A 19,948-nucleotide genomic window follows, 5' to 3' on the forward strand; every position below is an offset into this window, starting at 1 on the left:
GACCACTAAATATAAGAAATATAAGAAGGTTAATATTGACATGAGGAGATTCAGTTGACAAAATTATATACCTGTTTTGGAAAGGTGATTTTAGTGTCTTACTGACATGAAGATAAGTATTCAATTAGAAAGAACTATCAATAAATTGTGACCTTTTAGAATAGTTATTTTCCAAGACCTCATATCTAGTCAGTCCTCTGAAGAGTCCACAATAGCAGGAATGAAGAAGTAATATTTCACTCTGGCAGAAGCCAAAGAATCAGAAGTTCACCCAATCTAGTCCTTTTAAAAGATTTACTTGTTGCCTACTGAGCAAGAGCTAAGGGGTGGGCAGTCACTTTTTAAAAACTGATGCTGTCATCTCCTGGTGCCTTTTGTCAATAATTATTTGACAGAATAGCAAAAATTTTTGTTTAGTAATTGATATTCTGTTTACCATCTTCCTCTTCTTACTCCTCTACCCTCACCCCCATCTTAGTGCTGTTTCAGAGATTCAGTTTGGGAAGCTGGGTGCAGTGTTGTGTACTTACACTCCTGGCTACTTAGGAGTCTGAGGCAGAAGGATCTCTTGAACCCAGGAGTTCGAGGCCAGTCTGGGCAACACAGTGAGACCCTGTCTCTTAGAAACAAAAGACTCCATTTCCCCAAACTGAATCAGCATATTTTATAGAAAATGAATTGTTTGCTTATTTGACAAATATTAATTGTCTAGTGTGTGTTGGACAATGGATGAAGACTGAGGATACCACAGTGAACAAAAGAATAAAGTTGTTCATGAAATTTACAATCTGATGAAGGAGATGGACATTCAATAAATAATCATAACAGTAGATTTATATTTAGAAAGGTACTATGAACAATACTACATGGTGTTATTAAAGAGCATGATGGTAGGATTGACCTAGGAAGATTGGAGGAAGACTGAGGTCAAAGTGGAGTCTGCTGGGAGGTTTGAATTCAGTTTGTGACAAGCGAAAGGATCAACTAAGCAAATAGATACATGCTTCTGGAGCTTAAAGAGGAGCTCTAGACAAAAGGTATAAATTTGTAAATTGAATGCTAATAGGCAGTTAATTGAAGTCATTGGCTGAGGTAGATCATCTAGAAAGAGAGCATACAGTGAGAAAAGAAAAGGGTCTGGGAGTAAGTTTTAAGGAATGTTTAATGAACAGCAATGTTTAATGAAGTGGCATGTAGAAAGAGGCAGAAATAGAGATCAGAGGAATAGGAGGAAAACTAAGAGAATGCAGTGTGCAAAATTTCAAGAGGAAAGGGTTTATATTAATATTTCAAAGAGTGTCAAATAAAATCCATTCACTGCTTACCATGGCTTACAAGGAAGGCCCTGTATGTTCTGGTCCTTCCCTACCTCTTTGACTGGCTCTCTCATCCTTCATCCTGCTACTGGCCTATACTCTTGTTCTTTGAACATGTCAGGCTCTTTTCTACTTTAGGACCTATGTGCTTGGTGTTTCCTTTGCTGGAATGTCCTTTTCAAATGTCCTCAGAAATGGGTAGCCAACCCTTCACCCCCTTTAGCAGGATTGTTGTCAGACTCTATTGAACTTTGAATTTCATTATGCAATTTAAGATTATACTTTGCTTGAGCCTTAAATTCATTTTGCAGAAGTGTTTGGCAATAATGGTAAAGAAGAATTTTTAGATTGTATAATGTACCCTCCCTAAGGCATCTTAACCCGAATTGTTGAAATGATGAGGGTTGTATCTCTTTCATAGCCTTCCACCAAGTGTATTGCAAGATAGAGGAATAGAGAGGAAAGCCGAAAAGGAGGTACCTGCAGTCCACTCTGTTAGGCATGTAAAAATAATGAATGACAAATATGTCAATATTGATAATCCGGTGGACACAAAACAGTAGTAAAATAGATGATCATTTTCAGAATGATGGGAAAAACAGTTGGCAAAGACTGTTTCAAAAGCCGGTTTATGATGAACACACGTGCATAGAGGGAAGTAAAACTCAATGGAAATCGAGCAGGGAGCAGAGAGGAGGAGAGGATGGGCAAAAACCTACCTAACAGGTACAAGGAACACTATCTGGGTGAAGGGCACACTTTTAACCTCGACTCAAGCATTACAAAGGCGATCCATGTAACTAAAAACATTTGTACCCCCCCAATACTTTCAAATTTAAAAAAAGCCAGGTTAAAGCTTTCTGTCAGTTAGTTCACTTCAGTTCAGTGAACTTTTATTGAACTAACAGTAGAGAAGCGATATGGAGGGAGGTTGGGGATGGTTGGTGGGGAGGTGGACATGTAGGGAAAGTTGCTGATTAATCTTATGCTGAGGAAGTTCTTCCCCAACTAAAGAACAACAATTCCTGTATTTTTTCAAAATATGATGATTAGCTCTTAAATTTCAGGGCCAGAAAGAAGAAATGGCCAGGCAATTCGTGACCATTTTACATTAATCTGCTTGCCAATTCGAGGGCTTCATAAAACTCCACAGAAGGGAGAAAGTGACCTTTGTAGAACCTTTTTTGGTAATTTTACTTTTTATTTTCCAAAAAGCCATTTTTGTAGCTGTCTTGATTGATGTGTATTGAGTGTACTTTTGTTATCTTAAACATCAACTCCAAGCTCATGGACTTTCCTTATATAGCTTTCTTCTCTCCATAATTTGGCACAAGAATGGTTTTTAGTGCTGAGTGTTTTCTGCTGGTCTCTTCTCACAGCCAGACTGGCCTTTCACCTGGTTTTGTATCTTATTTTAGAAATGGCCTTACTCTCATATCTTATTTTAAATGTTGGTTTGTTTGAGCCTTGCTGCAAATGGCTTTCATGTCTGGAAGACAGAAAAAAAGAAGAAATCAGCAGAAATTAAAATAGGAATGATTTCAGATGGATCTAGAGACAAAATTATTGCAAAAGATACTAGAGATCAATGCCAAGCTACTCCCATCCCTGTAAGAATTTGAAGATAGGAAAGGCTAAATGACTTGCTGAAGATTATAAAATATTGATTACAATTTATCATTCTTACTATTTTCATGAAGACAACATATTCTAAAGAACTATGATTTTAACACATGAAACAAATAAGCTATTCATAAGGCTAGGAAGTATGCCAAATTACATACCCTAGTTATCTTTAAGAAGAGAGAATATACTAAAAATTTTTCTTTCTAATTCTCTGAGTTTGTAAATGTTTAACTATGAGCATCATTATTGTTAATGCCATGGTTAAGGCTTTTAGTATTAGAGTCAGATTTGGATTTGAATCTGGCATCTGTCACTTACTAAGCCATGACTCTGTGACTTTTGGGAAAGCTTCTTAACCTCTCTTCAATTTCTTATTCTGGAAAATAAATGTAATAATACATATTTTATTGTGTTAACTATAAAGGGGCTAACTCTAAGGTTCTTACATTTAATGCCTGGCTCAAAAGAATCACTCTCTAATGGTAGCCACTATTGTTACTACTACTGCTACTGTCACTTATAATAGAACCCTGGACGCTGACATAGTGATCACTGTTGAGTGATTTAAGCATTCAACTGCTTAAAGACTGGATGCTGTAGTCGGCAATTTTTCAACATACCTTTCAGCTCATTTCATATTTCCATTATTTCAGAGGGCACACCGTGATAATCAGTTCTTTCTTACTCTGAATGATACTTAACTTTTCAATACCTCAATCAGAGCCTGATACTATGATTAAAGTAAAAATTCTTAGACTGGGTGCAGTGCCTCACACCTGTAATCCCAGCACTTTGGGAGGTTGAACCAGGAAGATCACTGGAGGCCAGAAGTTTGAGACCAGCCTGGGCAACATAGCAAGACCCTGTCTATACAAAAAGTTAAAAAATTAGCCAGGCATGGTATGGTATGCACCTGTAGTCTCAACTACTTGGGAGGCTGAGGCAGGAGGATTGCTGGAGCCCAGGAATTCGAGGTTACAGTAAGGTATGATCGAGCCACTGAACTCTAGCCTGGGCAACAGAGCAAGACTCTGTCTCTTAAAGAAGTAATAAAAATAAAAATTATTGATCCTCTTATAGATCTTATACTAGAGAGCTTGCCCTGCATTGCTAGGGAAAATCATTAACCAATGTTAAATAAAAAATCCCTATTTCTGCTCATCTTGGAGCATCCTACATAGAATTGCCCTGTGAAAAGCAGATACTCTTGTGATTTGAATTTAGAGTTCTTGTTAGAAATCACTATTTTCTATGCACCTAGTATCTTAATACAAATAGCATGTCTCTTTCAAACAGCAATACCATTAGCCTTCCTTGTATTTCAGGGCCTCCAAAATAAATTTCAACTATGCCACATATGTATTTATGCCCTGGAAAATTTCAATAAAATGTCATTTAATATTAGTTAATATCCGTATATACAATTTCTTGTAATGCAGTCAGTACCAGAGAGAAATGTCACTTTATTTATACTATTTCTGATCTACCTAGAGATGGCATGGTCACAGATTGGAAACTCAGGGCCTTATAATTTTTGCATTTGTTGTTTGGGCCAAACCTGTATTGTTTGACCCATTTTAGGTACTAACAGCCTCAGTAAAGTATATCTGAGTATTTTTCTACATTTGTAATGTGACCGTTTTTGAGGATATTGTGCTTTTTCAGTTTACAACTGAGGAAGCCTGTCATCATCATTAGTACTCATTCATACAGCATGAGCACCTGTTTATCTTAGGCACTGGAGATGCAAATATGAATAAAACATGATTCCTGTTCTAGAAAAATGTCATAGTTTATTGGGGGAGAAAGATAACTTAAATACATATTACATTTCAAAGTGATATGCTCTATATAATAAATATATGAACAAAATGTTATAGTAATATATAGGAGGAGACATTAAATTTGGGGATGTGTGTTAAGGTTTCAGAGAAGAAGTAACATTCGAGCCAAGTATTGAAGTATGGATGGGAATTTGCCATTTAGAGAGAGGGAGCAGGGGATGAGGCATTACAGGGAAAGGAACACCCTATGCCAAGACCTGAAGGCATGCAGGGCCATGGTAGGTAAGGAGAATGTCTTCAGAGTGGCTGGAGAAAAGGCTGTGTGAGAGAAAATTGAGTCTAAATTAAGAGTTAGAATTTTATTTGTTGTCAGTGGTGAATCAGTGAAGTTTTTTAAATTAGGGCTGGCATAATCAGATTTGAATTTGAAAACTCTTAGAAATTTAGAGCCAGAGAAAGACAGGTGGCAGGTACCACTTAAAAACCTGTTCTCCAAGCAAGAGATAAGGATTTACAGTGACAGTAGTTGTGGAGGTAGAGAAGAGTCGCTAAATTTCAGGGAGTTTTCTAAGGTGTAAACAATTGAATTTTGTGATCCATATGATATGGGACATGTGGGCAGTAGGAGGGGTGTGGGGTTTGGCTTGGGCAATTTGATAGATTAACTGAGATTAACAGAGCTGGGGGAAATGTAAAAAGAAAAGCAGAGTTGTGCATTATTTTGTCTTTGGGAGAGTTTTCATTTTGTACAAGGTAGATTCAGACTTTCCAGGAACGTTCTAGTAGGCAAGTCTGGATCTAAATCTTGGGAGAGAGGGAACCATATTAATATTTTTGAGTTCCTACTGTTTATTTTTTCATTAAAAACTAAGCTTTTCAGAGGTTAACTGATTGTGATCTTAGGAAGGTGGCTGTAGAACCAAAACATAAATTCCGAAGCTTCTTACCAAATTGTTCTTAACTGAAATGGCCATTTGAAAGAAAAAAATAAATCTCTTGGTTTCCACTGTTCATTATTTTACTGTTTCATTTCCCAGAGTATCTTTACTTAAAAAAAACAAAAAACAGTTATATATGCAAAATCCATCCATTTTCTGCACTAAGTTTTCTGATCTTAATGTTACTTATCTGATGCACAAATGAAGAGTTTTCAGGATCATACCAAAGGAGCCGCAGACCACTTACTTTTTTCTAGCCAAACTTTAAAATTGAAAGATTAAGTCCTCAATAAATATTTATTGCTTCATTTATGCTTGATCTAATCTTAATTGTTGCCCAGTTTCAGTATGAGGGAGACTATCAGTGTTAAGAATGGAGGTATAGTGTCCACTTCTTGTAAGAATTTAAAAATAAGGTGGATTTTTTTCCCCATTTGGATGGTTGAGCTATAGTCTTTGAAATCCAGAGAATAAAGTAGGTAATTCCTCAAAATCTGCCCTAATCCCCAGATTTCAGGGATCATTCATCATTGATTGAAAGACTTGCATGATTGTGAAGGACTTGGGTAGACTTTGAACAAGCTGTACATATCTGACATTCTTTTTTCATGTATTTAAAAAATAAATGAGTACATCTTATCTACATGAAATTCTAGTTTTCACTGTTACTATCTAGATTTTCTGTTTGGTGTTTTGGGCTGTGGTATTTTTTCTTTACTTTGTTCTTGATTGCTGTGAAACGTAGTTGCCTGTTCTTTAAGGCAGCTGCAGTAGAGTGCAGCCAGAAGTGGTTATATTTCTATATTTAGTAAACCATAGGGTTTGTGAGGCAGTTGCAGATTCCTTCAGGATAAAATTGTTTCTATAAATGTAATGTTTTTAATGAAACTATTATTATCACCCATTAGAAAAATATAGCAGGAAATATGTGTGGGTTTGTGAACAAGACTGAGGCACAAAAATTTTTTTCCCTTGAGAGCTCTCTGAGTATTTTAAATACTTAAAATTAATCATGTGAATCCTACTTTTATGCTCTTAATCTTGAATTGCAGAGCTTTTACTCAAGTGTTTACCTTTGGTCCAACGTTCCGAGCTGAAAATTCTCAGTCCCGAAGACACCTGGCAGAGTTTTATATGGTAGAAGCAGAGATTTCTTTTGTTAAGAGCCTTCAAGATCTCATGAAGGTAGGTATACAGGTTTTAAAATATCAGGGATGTAAATATCAGGTATCTGTGGCATTAAAATGCTTCTGTACATATTTTTACCTCAGACATCTGTGCTTTTCAGGTATTCATAAAATGAAAAAGATGGAGAACTACTTAATTTAATAAACACCTACTGAATACATTTAGTGTAATAGTTTAAAGTACAGGAGTCAGACATTTAAGTTTATATCCCAGCTCTGCAATTAGCTTCGCTATGAAGTTACCTAACTTTCATGATCTTTTGATTCCTTGGCTGTAAAATAAGAATAACCGTACTTATTCCATAGGGTTATTTTGAGGAGCAAATAAAATAATGTGTATAATATAAAACCCCTAGTATGGGGTCTGGAACATAAGCAGGCTCAGTAAATAGTGGCTCTTCTTTGCTAGGAAAATAAATAAAACATCTGTAATAGTTATATAAACATTTAAATAGCTATATTAGAAAGCTCCCACATGAGCTGTCCAAGCTCAGTTGGAAAAGCAGGGGATGAGGCCAGAAAGATGGTCAGGAGTCACATCATGAAAGGCCTTGTATTTAAACACCATGTCAAGGAGTTTGAACTTTATTCACAAGGTGAAGAAGAAAAAGTTCTCAGTTTTAGAAGGCCTGGTTAGGTCTATGTTTTAGAAACATCTTTTTAGCAACAATATGAAGAATGATTTAGAGGTAGATAAAAATAGGATGGGAGGCCTTGTTAGGAGGCTGTGGACATAATCCAGATAGAGCACACAGGCCCTGGAATTGGATAGACCAGGATTTGATTCTTAGCTCTACCACTTACTTGCTGTGTGACTCCATTTCTCTGGGCCTCAATTTCCTCATGTATAAAATGGGAATAATAATTCCTACTTCATAGGATAGTTGAGAGGATCAGGCAGATAATACATATAGAGCACTTAGCATAATTCGTTGCACTTAGTAAATACCCAGAAATTGTTAACTGTTATTATGAATCCTCTATTCAGTAGTATTTTGGTTACTATCTTAGTTTGGATTTGTAATTATAGGATATTTAGTAATTTTCATCAACTCTCCTTTCTATTGATTTGTATAGCTTTCTACTCTTACTCAGGGACTGCTCCATCTCCACTTAAAATATAAATATATATATATATGACAAATGGAATGGACTCATTATTACCCCATGTTAGGTTGGATTTTCTGGTAAACCAATTCTTAGGCAGAGATTTGTGAGCAGGGGGATTATTGGGGAACACTCTAGAGAACAACGCCTGTAAGGAAAGGAAGAAAGTAGCATTTGAAAGAGGGAAAAGTTGAACTATGATGCATTTATAAACAGAGGCCGTAGCCTATTCTTTGAGGAACTTTGGAACTGGAATGGTCCTTTACAATTGTCCCATGTGAAGGCAAGGAGGTAGGCCTTTGTGCCTCCCCCCATCAGCCAGTCATTGGGCATGGCTAGCTGCTGGAAGGGCCATAACCTTGAGTAAGGCAGCACCCTTGGGCCTGGACAACTCCTGAAGAGAGACTCACTATAAACCATAGTCGTTAGCATTCCCGAAATCCTGTATAGGACACTTGGCTCTGAAGGAGTGTTATGGCCATGCACTATAGCGTCCACTTCCATACCCCCTTAACTCCTTTGCTTTTATTAGTCAACAAATCCGTGAAATTCTTTTATTCTGTTGTAAACATTGTCAGTAGAGCATTTCAAATCTAATGTTTGAAATGAGTCATTTATTTATTCCATTTTTTCCTCTTATTCCATTCATTCTTTGTTTTTATTTCTGGATACCCTAACTGACGGATTTTTAGGCTAGTTTCTTAAGTATTGGTGATTAATGTCTAGGCATAATGTGAACCAGAAAAATACACAAAGTTATTTTATTCAGAGCATTACCCCATACTACCATTGCTGCTGTTGTTTCAGATATCTTCCAAAATAAGTCTGGGACTAACTGAAAAGGGTTAGACCACCCCAGAGAGATGAACGGTTACTTGTCTGGTGGCTTTAGATGGGGTGGGCCTGAGTTGGGAGGTAGCTTCAGTGACATTACTCTCTGAGAGTTACACAATAGCTACCTGGAACAATTCTTATTTACACTTGTTTTCTTGGCTTAATTTTCTTTTTAATTTATTTTTAAATTTATATACAGAAAAATTCTAAGTTTTGAAAAATGTATAGACCTCTGTAACCATGACTACAATCAAGCTACAGAACAATTTGATCATTGCAAAACAACTCCCTCTTGCTGCTGCTTTGTATTCTAAATCTCCCGCTGGCAACCACTGATCTGTTCTTTATAGGTAATCTTGCCCTTTCCAGAATATCATATAAATGAAATAATATAGTATTTAGACTTCTGAGTTTGGCTTCTGTCACTTAGTGTAATGTATTTGAGTTTCGTGCATGTTCTGTATATCAATTGTTTGTTCCTTTTTACTGCTGGGTAGTATGCCATGATACAGATGCACCACAGTTCATTTATCCATTCACCAGTTGAAGGACCAGTTGAATTACTTCCTTCCAGTTATTGAAAATAATGAACAAAGTTGCTAATAAATATTCATGTGTAGGATTTATATGGACATAAAGTTTTCATTTCTCTTGGGGTAAATTCCTAGGAGTGAGATTACTAGGTCAGTGTTTGGTGTTTAATTTTACAGGAAAGCAATCTGTTTACAAACTGACTGTACCGTTTTGCATTCCCATCAGCAATGTATGAGTTTCACATTTCCACTTCCTCACCAGTACTTAGTATTGCCATGTGTGTATGTTTGAGATAGGGTCTTGCTCTGTTGCCCAGGCTAGAGTACAGTGACATCATCACAGCTTACTACAGCCTCAAACTCCTGGGTTCAAGTGATCCTCCTGAGTAGCTGGGACAGTAGGCACCACCATACCTGGCTATTTTTCAAATTTCCTGTTAAGATGAGCCTTGCTGTGTTACCCAGGCTAGTCTCAAACTCCTGGCCTCAAGCAATCCTCCTGCCTTGGCCTCCCAAAGTGCTAGGGTGTGTGCCTGTGTGTGTGTGTTTCAAGTCACTGTAATAGCTGTGTATTAGTCTCTAATTATGATTTTAATTTGCATTTCCCTAATGCTTATTGATGTTGAACATCTTTTCATGTGTTTATTGGCCATCAGTATATAGTCTTTGGTGAAGTGTTTGTTCAAATTGGGTTTTTTTGTTGGATTGTTTTCTTGTTGAGTTTTGAAAATTCTTTATTCTAAATGAAAGTCCTTTCTTAGATATGTGATTTGTAAATTTTTTCTCCAGTGTGTGGCTTATCTTTTCACTCTCAGCAGTATCATTTACAGAGAAAAAGTTTTTAATTTTGATGAACATTAATTTACCAGTTTTTTCTTTTATGGATTTTGCTTTTAGTGTCCTATTTAATAATTCTTTGCCAAACCCAGGATTATAACAATATTCCTGTTTTCATCTGAAAGTTTCATTGTTTTAATATTTTTTTAAGTTTTAATTTTAGGTTTACGATCCATTTTAAGTTAACTTTTATATAAGGTGCTGAGGGTATAGATTAAGGTTCATTTTTTGCACATGTCCAGTTGTCTTAAAAATATGTTGAAATGATTATCTGTTATCCATTGAATTGTCCGTACATCTTTTTTTTTTTAGTTAAACTTTTTATGTTGAGATAATTGTGGTTCACATGCAGTTGTAAAGAATAATGTAGAGATAGCCTGTGTACTCTACTCAGTTTCTCCCAATGGTAAAATCTTGCAGAATCATAATATAATATCACAACTAGGATGTTGATATTGACACAGTCAAAGTAAAGAACATTTCCATCACCACAATTATCCCTCATGTTGCCCTTTTTTGTATACCCTACTTCTCCTCCAGTCACCTTCATCTGTAGCCCCTGGCAACCACTATTCTATTTTCCACTTCTAAAATTTTATCATTTCAAGAATGTTACATAAATGGAATTATACAGTATGCAGTCACTCAGGACCTGCTTTTTCCACTCAGTATAATGTCCTTGATATTCATCCAAATAGTTGTGTGCATCAGTAATTCATTCCTTTTCATTGCTGAGTGGTAATCTATGGTATGTATTTCCCACAGTTTGTTTAACCATTCACCGATTGTTTTCAGTTTAGGGCTGTTATGAATAAAACAGCTATGAACATTCATGTACAGGTTTTTGAGTAAATATGTCTTCATTTCCCTGGAATAAATGCCCAAGAGCAGTAGGTCATATGATAGCCATATGTTAATTTTATAAGAAACCACCAAACTCTTTTCAGCAGACTGTTCTGCCAGCAGCGTATGAATGATCCAGTTTTTCCATATCCTCTCCAGCGTTATTTATAGTCACTATCCTTCATTTTAATCATTCTGATAGGTGTCTAGTAATACCTCATTGTGTTTTTAATTTGCATTTCCCTAGTTGCTAATGATGTTGAACATCTTTTCAGGTGCTTATTTGCCATCTGTATGTCATCTTCTGTGAAATGTCTGTTCATGTCTTTTGCCCATTTTCTATATGAATTGTTTTTTCACTGTCCCATTTTGAGAGTTCTTTATTCTAGATAGTCTTTGTTGAATGTGTGGTTTCCAAATATGTTCTCCTAGTAAGTAGCTTGTTTTTTTATCCTGTTATTTTTGATGAGGTCCAGTTTATCATTTTTTTTATTTTATGGATTAAGCTTTTGGTGTCAAGTCTAAGAACTCTTTGTCTAGCAATAGCCGTAGATCCTGAATGTTTTATAAATGCTTTACAGCTTTAGCTTTACATTTTTCATGTAAGTCCATAGTCTATGTTGAGTTAATTTTTGTGTAAGGTGTCAGACTTAGAGGCTCTTTTTATTTCTCTTTTCTTTTTTTCTTTTCTTTTCTTTTCTTTTTCTTTCTTTCTTTCTTTTTTTTTTTGCCTATGGATGTTTTCTTGCTTCAGTACCATTTATTGAAAAATCTGTACTTCATACATTGAACTGTTTTTGCATCTTTGTAAAAAATCAGTTGGTCATATTTGTATGGGTCTATTTCTGGGTTCTGTATTCTGTTCCATTGAACTTTGTATCCTTCTGCCAATACCACACGTTCTCGATTACTCTAGATATATACTAGGCCTCAATATCAGGTAGAGATTCCTCTCAGTTTTCAAAGCCTCTGCTATGCTATTTCAGTCTTTCTGATGCATGTGCCACTTGAGATTAGCCTAGAAATTGCACAGTGGTTTATATTGGGTAGTTCATTGTCAGAAACCTTCACTTGGCTGTTTTGGGTCTGTTGCACATGTTCATTGCTTGTGGGTAAGCCCTGGCCTTATGCTATTTCACATAAGGTATTAGAGGGTCACCTCCTGCTCTTCAGAATTTCCTTCACACTATGTGACTGCCTGAGGCCTTTTTTTTTTTTTTCTGGTTTCTCTGTCCAGAAAAACAGGTTTCTCCCAGGATTTTAGTGACCACCATGTTACTCATTTCCAGGTGACTGTGGACACCTGAGGTCAAAGTGGCAAGAGAAAAGATTTTTAAAATAATGGGGATTCCCTACATATATGCTCTTCGAACATTGGAAGTCCCCCTTTCCCAGTTCCTCTGATTGGAGAAGTGGGTCTCCTCTTGGAGTTTAGGCACTTGTGCCACTGTCACCCTGATAGTACAGCTCCATAACTGGGGCTGCCTTCAGGATAAGAACAGCAGAGAAAAGAGAAAAGGGAAAAAACAACCTAGGGCTTTGTCCATAAACAGTCTAGCGCTGCAGTTCCCAGACCAGGAACTGGGCTGCACATCACCACCTGAGCTCCACCTCCCCCTCTCCTCCTTCCCCCCTCAGTCCATAAAAAATTGTCTTCCATGAAACCAGTCCCTGGTGCCAGAAAGTTGGGAAACCACAGCATGAGCACACAGGGACTTTTTAAACCTAATTCTATACTGGAAATAGGAGCTTTCTCCCAGAAGTTTTGCTTCCTATGCTCAATATTTCACCCCCAAACCAAAGCCAGGAGACAAAGGAGGGAAAAATGAAACTGAAATTTATCTCCATTACAGGTTGTAAATCAAATTGACTATTTTCCAGTCTGCTTGTTTACTTTTCTGAGTTCTTAGGTATTTGCTCTTTGTATTCTGACCAGATTTTTTAGTTATGAGTGTTTAGAGAGATAGATTGTAGTCAATTTATTCCATCTTGGCCAGCTAGAGAAATAAAATGGCTTAATTATTAATATTTCTAATTTTCATTCTCAAAAAGTGTCCCAGCTTGGATAATTTATTACATAATTACACAAGAATGTCTGTGACTAATTTTGTAAGTCTTAATGCTGACCTTAATGAACTTAGTAATAGGAAATTAAATCAGATAAGAATTCAGGTTTTGGTGTTATGATTTGCTACTTGAGTTCTTATTTATTTGGTATTCCACTGGTGGTACTCAAGGCATATACTGTTGAATGATTCAGTTAATTGGGATATAAACTTATTTCCTAAAGACAGGAGAAAAAAAATGTGCTCTCCCCCAAAAGTAATGTCCCGCTTCTCTTAATTTTCTCCCTTGTATAAATTACTGTCTCTGGAAATTATCATCTTGATAAAGAGCAGTCTCTTAAATGTTAAATTAGAACATTGTAAGAGGATATTTTCCCCTCATGACCTATAAGCAATTAATAAATATTACTGTTTTAGTGCCATTGAGTAATACATATTTAAAACATCTGAGTTATGCTAACCCTTCAGTTAAGTTTCTATTTTTTTCAAATATGTTTATGGAGCATAGTTTAAAAGTCAAGGTTAGGGAAGCCAGTGATTTTCTTCTTCTAGTGGAAACTTACTGCTCATGAAAGACACCGACTTAACAAGCCCTGTGGTCAAAGTCTTCATCTTACAGATAGATGCTTGTGTCCCTCAAGAGTGCAGGCATTCCATCCAATCTACTTGCTCTTTCTTCCTCCCAGTATCTGTCGGCTTTGCTTAGTGATTGAGGGATATGACCCTTCATAAATCACTCGGGAATTTCTTTATCTCACTACTAAACTGAACGTGATATAGGCTCAAGGTGAAAGATCTTTAGCCTCCTATTTTGCGCTTTTTTTATTCCTTACTTCTATTTACCTCTCCATTAAATTAATCTAGTCTTTTTAATTTTCCTTTCTTTTCCTCCACTGGGTTAGAATGTATACATTCTGTTTCTATTATTTTAATGGTTTACCTTACATTTTTTACATGAAGTCTAAAGTTAAACATCTCTGCCCTCCTTAGGATAGAAGATCCTTAGAAAGTTCTGCTTTAATTCTGCTTATTCCCTTCCATTTTATTTTTGTTGTTGTCTAGTCTTTTGATTCTAACTTGTTTTGCCACCCCCCAAATTAGTTGTCATTATTGTTTTATACTGTCAGTGCCTTAGATACCCACATGCTCACCAATTTCTTTCGCTATGTTAGATATACATGTTAGTAGGAAGGATAAATGACCATGGTAATTGAAAGTAAGACAGTGAACCAGGAATGCTGTGTAGCTTAGCAAGACATCTATAATAAATGCCACTAATGAAGGCGGAGGCATCATGAAATAAACCTAGTTGTCACTGGTCTTTAAGTATTTGCCTACATCTGATCATATTAAATTACTTCAGTAAACCGTTATGCCCCCACCTTGTTTCCAGCCTGAAAAGGGTGTACCAGTGATGCAACAGAGGAAAAAAAAATGTCTGCCTTTGAGCAGCCCATGTTTTATAAATGTTTGTGTCTTTGTGAGTGCAACATTTGGAGTGCCTAATATGGTCTCATTGATTTAAAACCAAAAATTTTAGTTGTGATTAAAAGGATTTTAGAAATATTTTCCATCCCAGTCACTTTTTTCTTCTAAGAACAAGTTTCTCCCATGAGACTTCTATGGATATCCCTGGTACAATGCATACTTATCTACAAATTTGTGTTGTATACTTACTCATGTTATCTTTATGCTTTAGCAAAGCAAAAATGTATGTATTTGTATTTAGCTGTATCTCATTGTTTCTCTAATTTTAAAGTTCACTTTCATTTACCAATAACTGAATAAACCTCTTTTCAAAATGTTTTTACTCTTCCCAGCAATTAATGTTTATTGTATGCTTCTTTGAGCCAGGTACTAAGCTAAGTCTGATACAGGGATTATCTTATTTAATTCTCTCAATAATTCTGTAAGTTAGGTATTATTATTGTCCTAATTCTACAAGTGAGTTTATTGAAATTTAGAGAGACATTGATCAGTTACAGCTGTTCATTTGACATATCATTTCTATGCTTGTATTAGAACTATTAACATAAGATTCAAATATCCCCTCACCCACCCACCCAGAAGAAATTGAGATGCCTGGACAAGTTTTTCTCATAAAGTTGCTTACTTGTCAGGTGATTTTGTCTCATTTCTCTTAGGTTATGGAGGAACTCTTCAAGGCTACAACAGTGATGGTTCTCTCAAATTGTCCTGAAGATGTTGAACTCTGTCACAAATTCATAGCTCCTGGCCAAAAGGTAATTAGTTTTGTGGATAAACCCCAATACATCTGCTCTTTAAATATGTTAATTACATATAATGAATATAATTACATTTTAAATTTTTTCTTTTTTTCTCTTTTATTACCAAGGACAGATTAGAACATATGCTAAAAAACAACTTTTTAATGTAAGTAGATGTTATACTTTTTCTGAACTGTATTCATTGTCATTGTATTTATCACACTGTATTGTAATTTTTTGTTTACATATCTGCTTACCACATGCCCCAGACTTGAGGCAATATTCTAATTATTTTTATAGCTCTTGTGTCTGGTTCATAGTTGATAATCAATGTTTCACCAGTAAATTAATAAATCATAACAAGATAAATGGACATAGTAATTATTAGCTGTATTTGTACAATTCAAACTTATACTAACTTTTGTAATCAAAATTTGCTTGATTGAAAAAGAAACTTTAAAAAATACACACAGTGTAGGTTATAGCAACACAAGAATTTAAGAGAAGAAACTAATTAGGAGACTATTACAGTCATCTAGGTGAGAGTTAATGGTGATTTGGACCAAGTATTAGTCGGAGTTCTGGGGGCAGGGAGAATTTATTTTAAGGAATTGGCTTACAGCATTGCAGAGGCTTGGTGAGTTCCAAATCTGATGCAGTAGGCTGACAGACTACAAACTCAAGGAAGAGTTTGCAGTTCAGTCCAAAGGCAGTCAGTCTCCTGGCATAATTCCTTCTTTCTCAGGAGGAGGTCAGTCTTTGTTCTAGTAAAACCTCCACATGATTAGATCAGGCCCACCCACATTATGGAAGGTAATCTACTTTATTCAGAGTACACTGATGTAAACATTAATCTTATCCAAAAAACACCTTCAAGAAACATTCAGAATAATATCTGACCAAATACCTGGACACCATGGCCCAGCCAAATTGACACATAAAATTAATCATCACAGACCAGGATGGTGGTGAGAGTTGTCCTATTCTGGGTATATTTTAAAGATAGAGCAAACAGGATTTACTGAGGGTGAGAAAGCAGAAGACAGAGAAAGAATTCAAGGGTAACTGTAAGCTTTTTGTCTCATACAGCTGCAAAAATGGAGTTTCCATTAAATGAAAGCTGTAAGAGTAGTGGGGGGAGGTTTGGGAGTGAAGGGGGTGGTATCAGGAATCCAGACATGATAAGATGCTTTTCAGACATCCAATTGTAGATGTTGAGTAGGCAGTTGAAAATATGGATCTGGAATTTACATGAGATTTCTGGGCATGAGCATATTGATAAAAGTAGGAATGAAGTAGATGAGGAAAGAAGTAATTTGGGCCTCCCAAGGAATCTGTGCTGGTGATTAAAAAACAAAGAGAAGATCTTCATTATCCAACTCCTATGTGAGGAATAAGATATTTGCTATAAGCTAGACAGTGATAAACTTTACATAAATTAGTAATTCATTTTATCTTGACAACTCTGAGTGGTTATTATTCCCATTCTGTAGGTGGAGAATCAGCACAAAGATAGTAAAAGAGTAAAAGATAAAATGGGGCCGGGCGCGGTGGCTCACGCCTGTAATCCTAGCCCTCTGGGAGGCCGAGGCGGGTGGATCGCTCGAGGTCAGGAGTTCAAGACCAGCCTGAGCGAGACCCCGTCTCTACTAAAAATAGAAATAAATTATCTGGCCAACTAAAATATATATAGAAAAAATTAGCCGGGCATGGTGGCGCATGCTTGTAATCCCAGCTACTCGGGAGGCTGAGGCAGTAGGATCGCTTAAAGCCCAGGAGTTTGAGGTTGCTGTGAGCTAGGCTGATGCCACGGCACTCACTCTAGCCTGGGCAACAAAGTGAGACTCTGTCTCAAAAAAAAAAAAAGATAAAATGGGGACTCAAGCTCATATTCATCTGATTTCAGAGCCTATGCTTTTAACCACTTCATATATTTGACAGGGCACCAGAAATTAATGGGAGAGTAGTTGTGGGTCCCCAAATATCCTTATGACCTTTATGTATCACTTAACTTTTATACTTCGGAGTCCTTGTTTATAAGATATTATAGTTGGGAAATGACCTCATGGTCTGTGCCATTTCAGTCATTGTCATTGTAATGATTTATTCTGCATAACACAAATCATAGTTATTTAAATTTATAGGGAGAGTGACATCAGCAAGATGGTGAATAGGAGGTTCCAGGCTTCGCCCCCCACCCACAGAAAGTCCAATTAGCAACTATCAACAAGACAAGAATACCTTTATGAAAATCTCAGAACTTGGGAATAAAACTGAGACACCCACATGGAACACAGAACAAAAAATACTGCATTAGTAGGGTAAGAGGAATGGTCTCATTTTGACTACCTCTCCCAAGTCAACACAGTGCCACACAGAGGGGATGTCCCTGAGCCCAAGGTTTCTACAGTGGGAAAAGAGAGCCAGAGACAGCTATCCTGCTTCCCCAGCATTCTGGGATGCTTCCCAGAAGACCCACTCCTGTCTTATTCATGGGGAGCCCTAGGAGGTAAGGTGAAGGCTAGACCTCCTAGGGTCAGGAAGGAACAAAGAAAGGGGACAGGCCTCATAGCAGCCAGAACTTGGTGGTAGCTCTATGTTTTTACCAGCAGGGCTGCCCAATCAGAGATGCCAGCCAGCATCAGAGATACCAGCCAACGGCATAGCCCACTCACAGAGCCCAGCTAGTTGCTGCAGAAACTTAGTAGGAAGTTCTAACTGGTTTGAGTTCCTACAGGCCAGCCACCCCACCCAGCCTGGGAGCCCATCTCAAGGCTCCACCCAGGCAGACAGGCACTCATCACAAATGTTTTACATTTGTGTAAGATACAACTGGCCAACAGGTATAAGAAAAAATGTTCAACATCACTGATTATCAGGGAAATGCAAATTAAAACCACAATGAGCTACCACCTCACACCTGTTAGAATGTCAGTTATCAAAAAGTCAAAAGATAACAAGGGTTGACAAGGACATGGCATTTCAGAACCCTGATACACTGTTAGTGTGAATGTGAATTAGTGTAGCCATTGTGGAGAACAGATGGAGGTGTATGATCCAGCAATCCCACCTCTGGTTCAATTCCAAAAGAATTTGAAATCAGTATGTCAAAGAGATATCTGCACTCCCATGTTCATTGCAGCATTATTCACAGTAACCAGGATAGGGAATCAGCCTGAATGTTATTTGTAACAAGATGGATAAACCTGGAGGACATTATGCTAAGTAAAATAAGCCAGGCACAGAAAGACAAATTCCTCATGATTTCATTTGTATGTAGAATCTAAAAAGGTCAGATTTATAAAAGTAGAGAAGAGAATGGTGGTTACCAGAGGCTGGGGGAGTGGAAGGGGGTTGGGGAGAACTTGACTGGGGGTTACAAAGTATCAGTTGGACAGGAGTAATAAGTTTTCAAGATTTATTGTACAACAAGGTGACCATGGTTAATAAAAATGTATATTTCAAAATTGTTAAAAGAGTAGATTTTAAATATTCTCAGTAAAAAAGCCTTGGTTAAGTATGTAAGGTGATGAATATGTTAATTACCTTGATATAATCATTTCACAATGTATACATACATCAAAACAGCACATTATACTCCATAAATATGTAGTTTTGTCAATTAAAAAATTTTTAATTTTAAATAAATTTCTATGTGTGATTATTTGTTTAGTCTATTATTATAATACCTTTTTGAGGTCAGAGGTTGTATTTAAATAGCCTACTATTAATATTATACCCGCAGTGCCTAGCACTGTGCCGCTAACAGGCACTCAGTAAATTTTTATTGAATAACTGAATGAATGAATAAATGACTTTTGAGTAACTATGACGGTAAAGGTTCCTCTTTAGGCTGGGTCCTCTCGCTCAGATTTTTTTTTTTTTTTTTTTGAGACAGAGTCTCGCTCTATTGCCCAGGCTAAGTGAGTGCTGTGGCGTCAGCCTAGCTCACAGCAACCTCAAACTCTGGGCTTAAGCAATCCTTCTGCCTTAGCCTCCTGAGTAGCTGGGACCACAGGCATGTGCCACCATGCCCGGCTAATTTTTTTTTCTATATATATTTTTAGCTGTCCAGATAATTTCTTTCTATTTTTAGTAGAGACGGGGTCTGGCTTTTGCTCAGGCTGGTCTTGAGCTCCTGACCTCGAGCAATCCTCCTGCCTTGGCCTCCTAGAGTGCTAGGATTACAGGCGTGAGCCACCACTCCCAGCCTCGCTCAGATTTCTTATTGACTCATATCAGTACTTTATTCACTGAGTATAGTAGACTGTGATTCAGAGGACCTGGATCCTAATCTTGGCTCTACCATTTATTAGGCATTAATGAATGAATTAGTATTTTTTTTCTTTTCTTTTTTATTTTTTTTGAGAAAGAGTCTCACTCTGTTGCCCAGGCTAGAATGCACTGACATCATCATCATCATAGCTCACAGCAGCCTCAAGCTAATAGTCTCAAGCTATCTTCCTGCCTTAGCCTCCTGAATAGCTGGGACTATAGGCACTTGCCACCATGCCCAGCTAATTGTTCTATTTTTTGTAGAGATAGGGTCTTGCTGTGTTGCTCAGGCTGGTCTCAAACTCCTGGCCTCAAGTGATCCTCCCACCTTGGCCTCCCAAGGTGGGAGGCATGAACCACTGAGCCCAGCCAAA

The 19,948-nt window shown here is 37.0% G+C and overlaps 1 protein-coding gene across 5 annotated transcripts in view; it reads left to right on the top strand.

Moving 5' to 3' along the window:
• NARS2 (asparaginyl-tRNA synthetase 2, mitochondrial) overlaps nucleotides 1-19,948 on the top strand; it is a 116,397-nt gene that overhangs the window by 63,341 nt on the left and 33,108 nt on the right. For 4 of the 5 annotated variants that reach the window (XM_045557256.1, XM_045557259.1, XM_045557258.1 and 1 more), the window contains exons 7-9: nucleotides 6,717-6,849; nucleotides 15,216-15,314; nucleotides 15,428-15,465. In XM_045557256.1, coding sequence (XP_045413212.1) covers nucleotides 6,717-6,849; nucleotides 15,216-15,314; nucleotides 15,428-15,465 — 270 coding nt within the window. The remainder of the gene's footprint in view (nucleotides 1-6,716; nucleotides 6,850-15,215; nucleotides 15,315-15,427; nucleotides 15,466-19,948) is intronic. The other variant, XM_045557257.1, reaches the window with a different exon arrangement.

The sequence above is a fragment of the Lemur catta genome, chromosome 7 (assembly GCF_020740605.2).
Source record: "Lemur catta isolate mLemCat1 chromosome 7, mLemCat1.pri, whole genome shotgun sequence".
Taxonomy (NCBI): Eukaryota; Metazoa; Chordata; class Mammalia; order Primates; family Lemuridae; genus Lemur; species Lemur catta.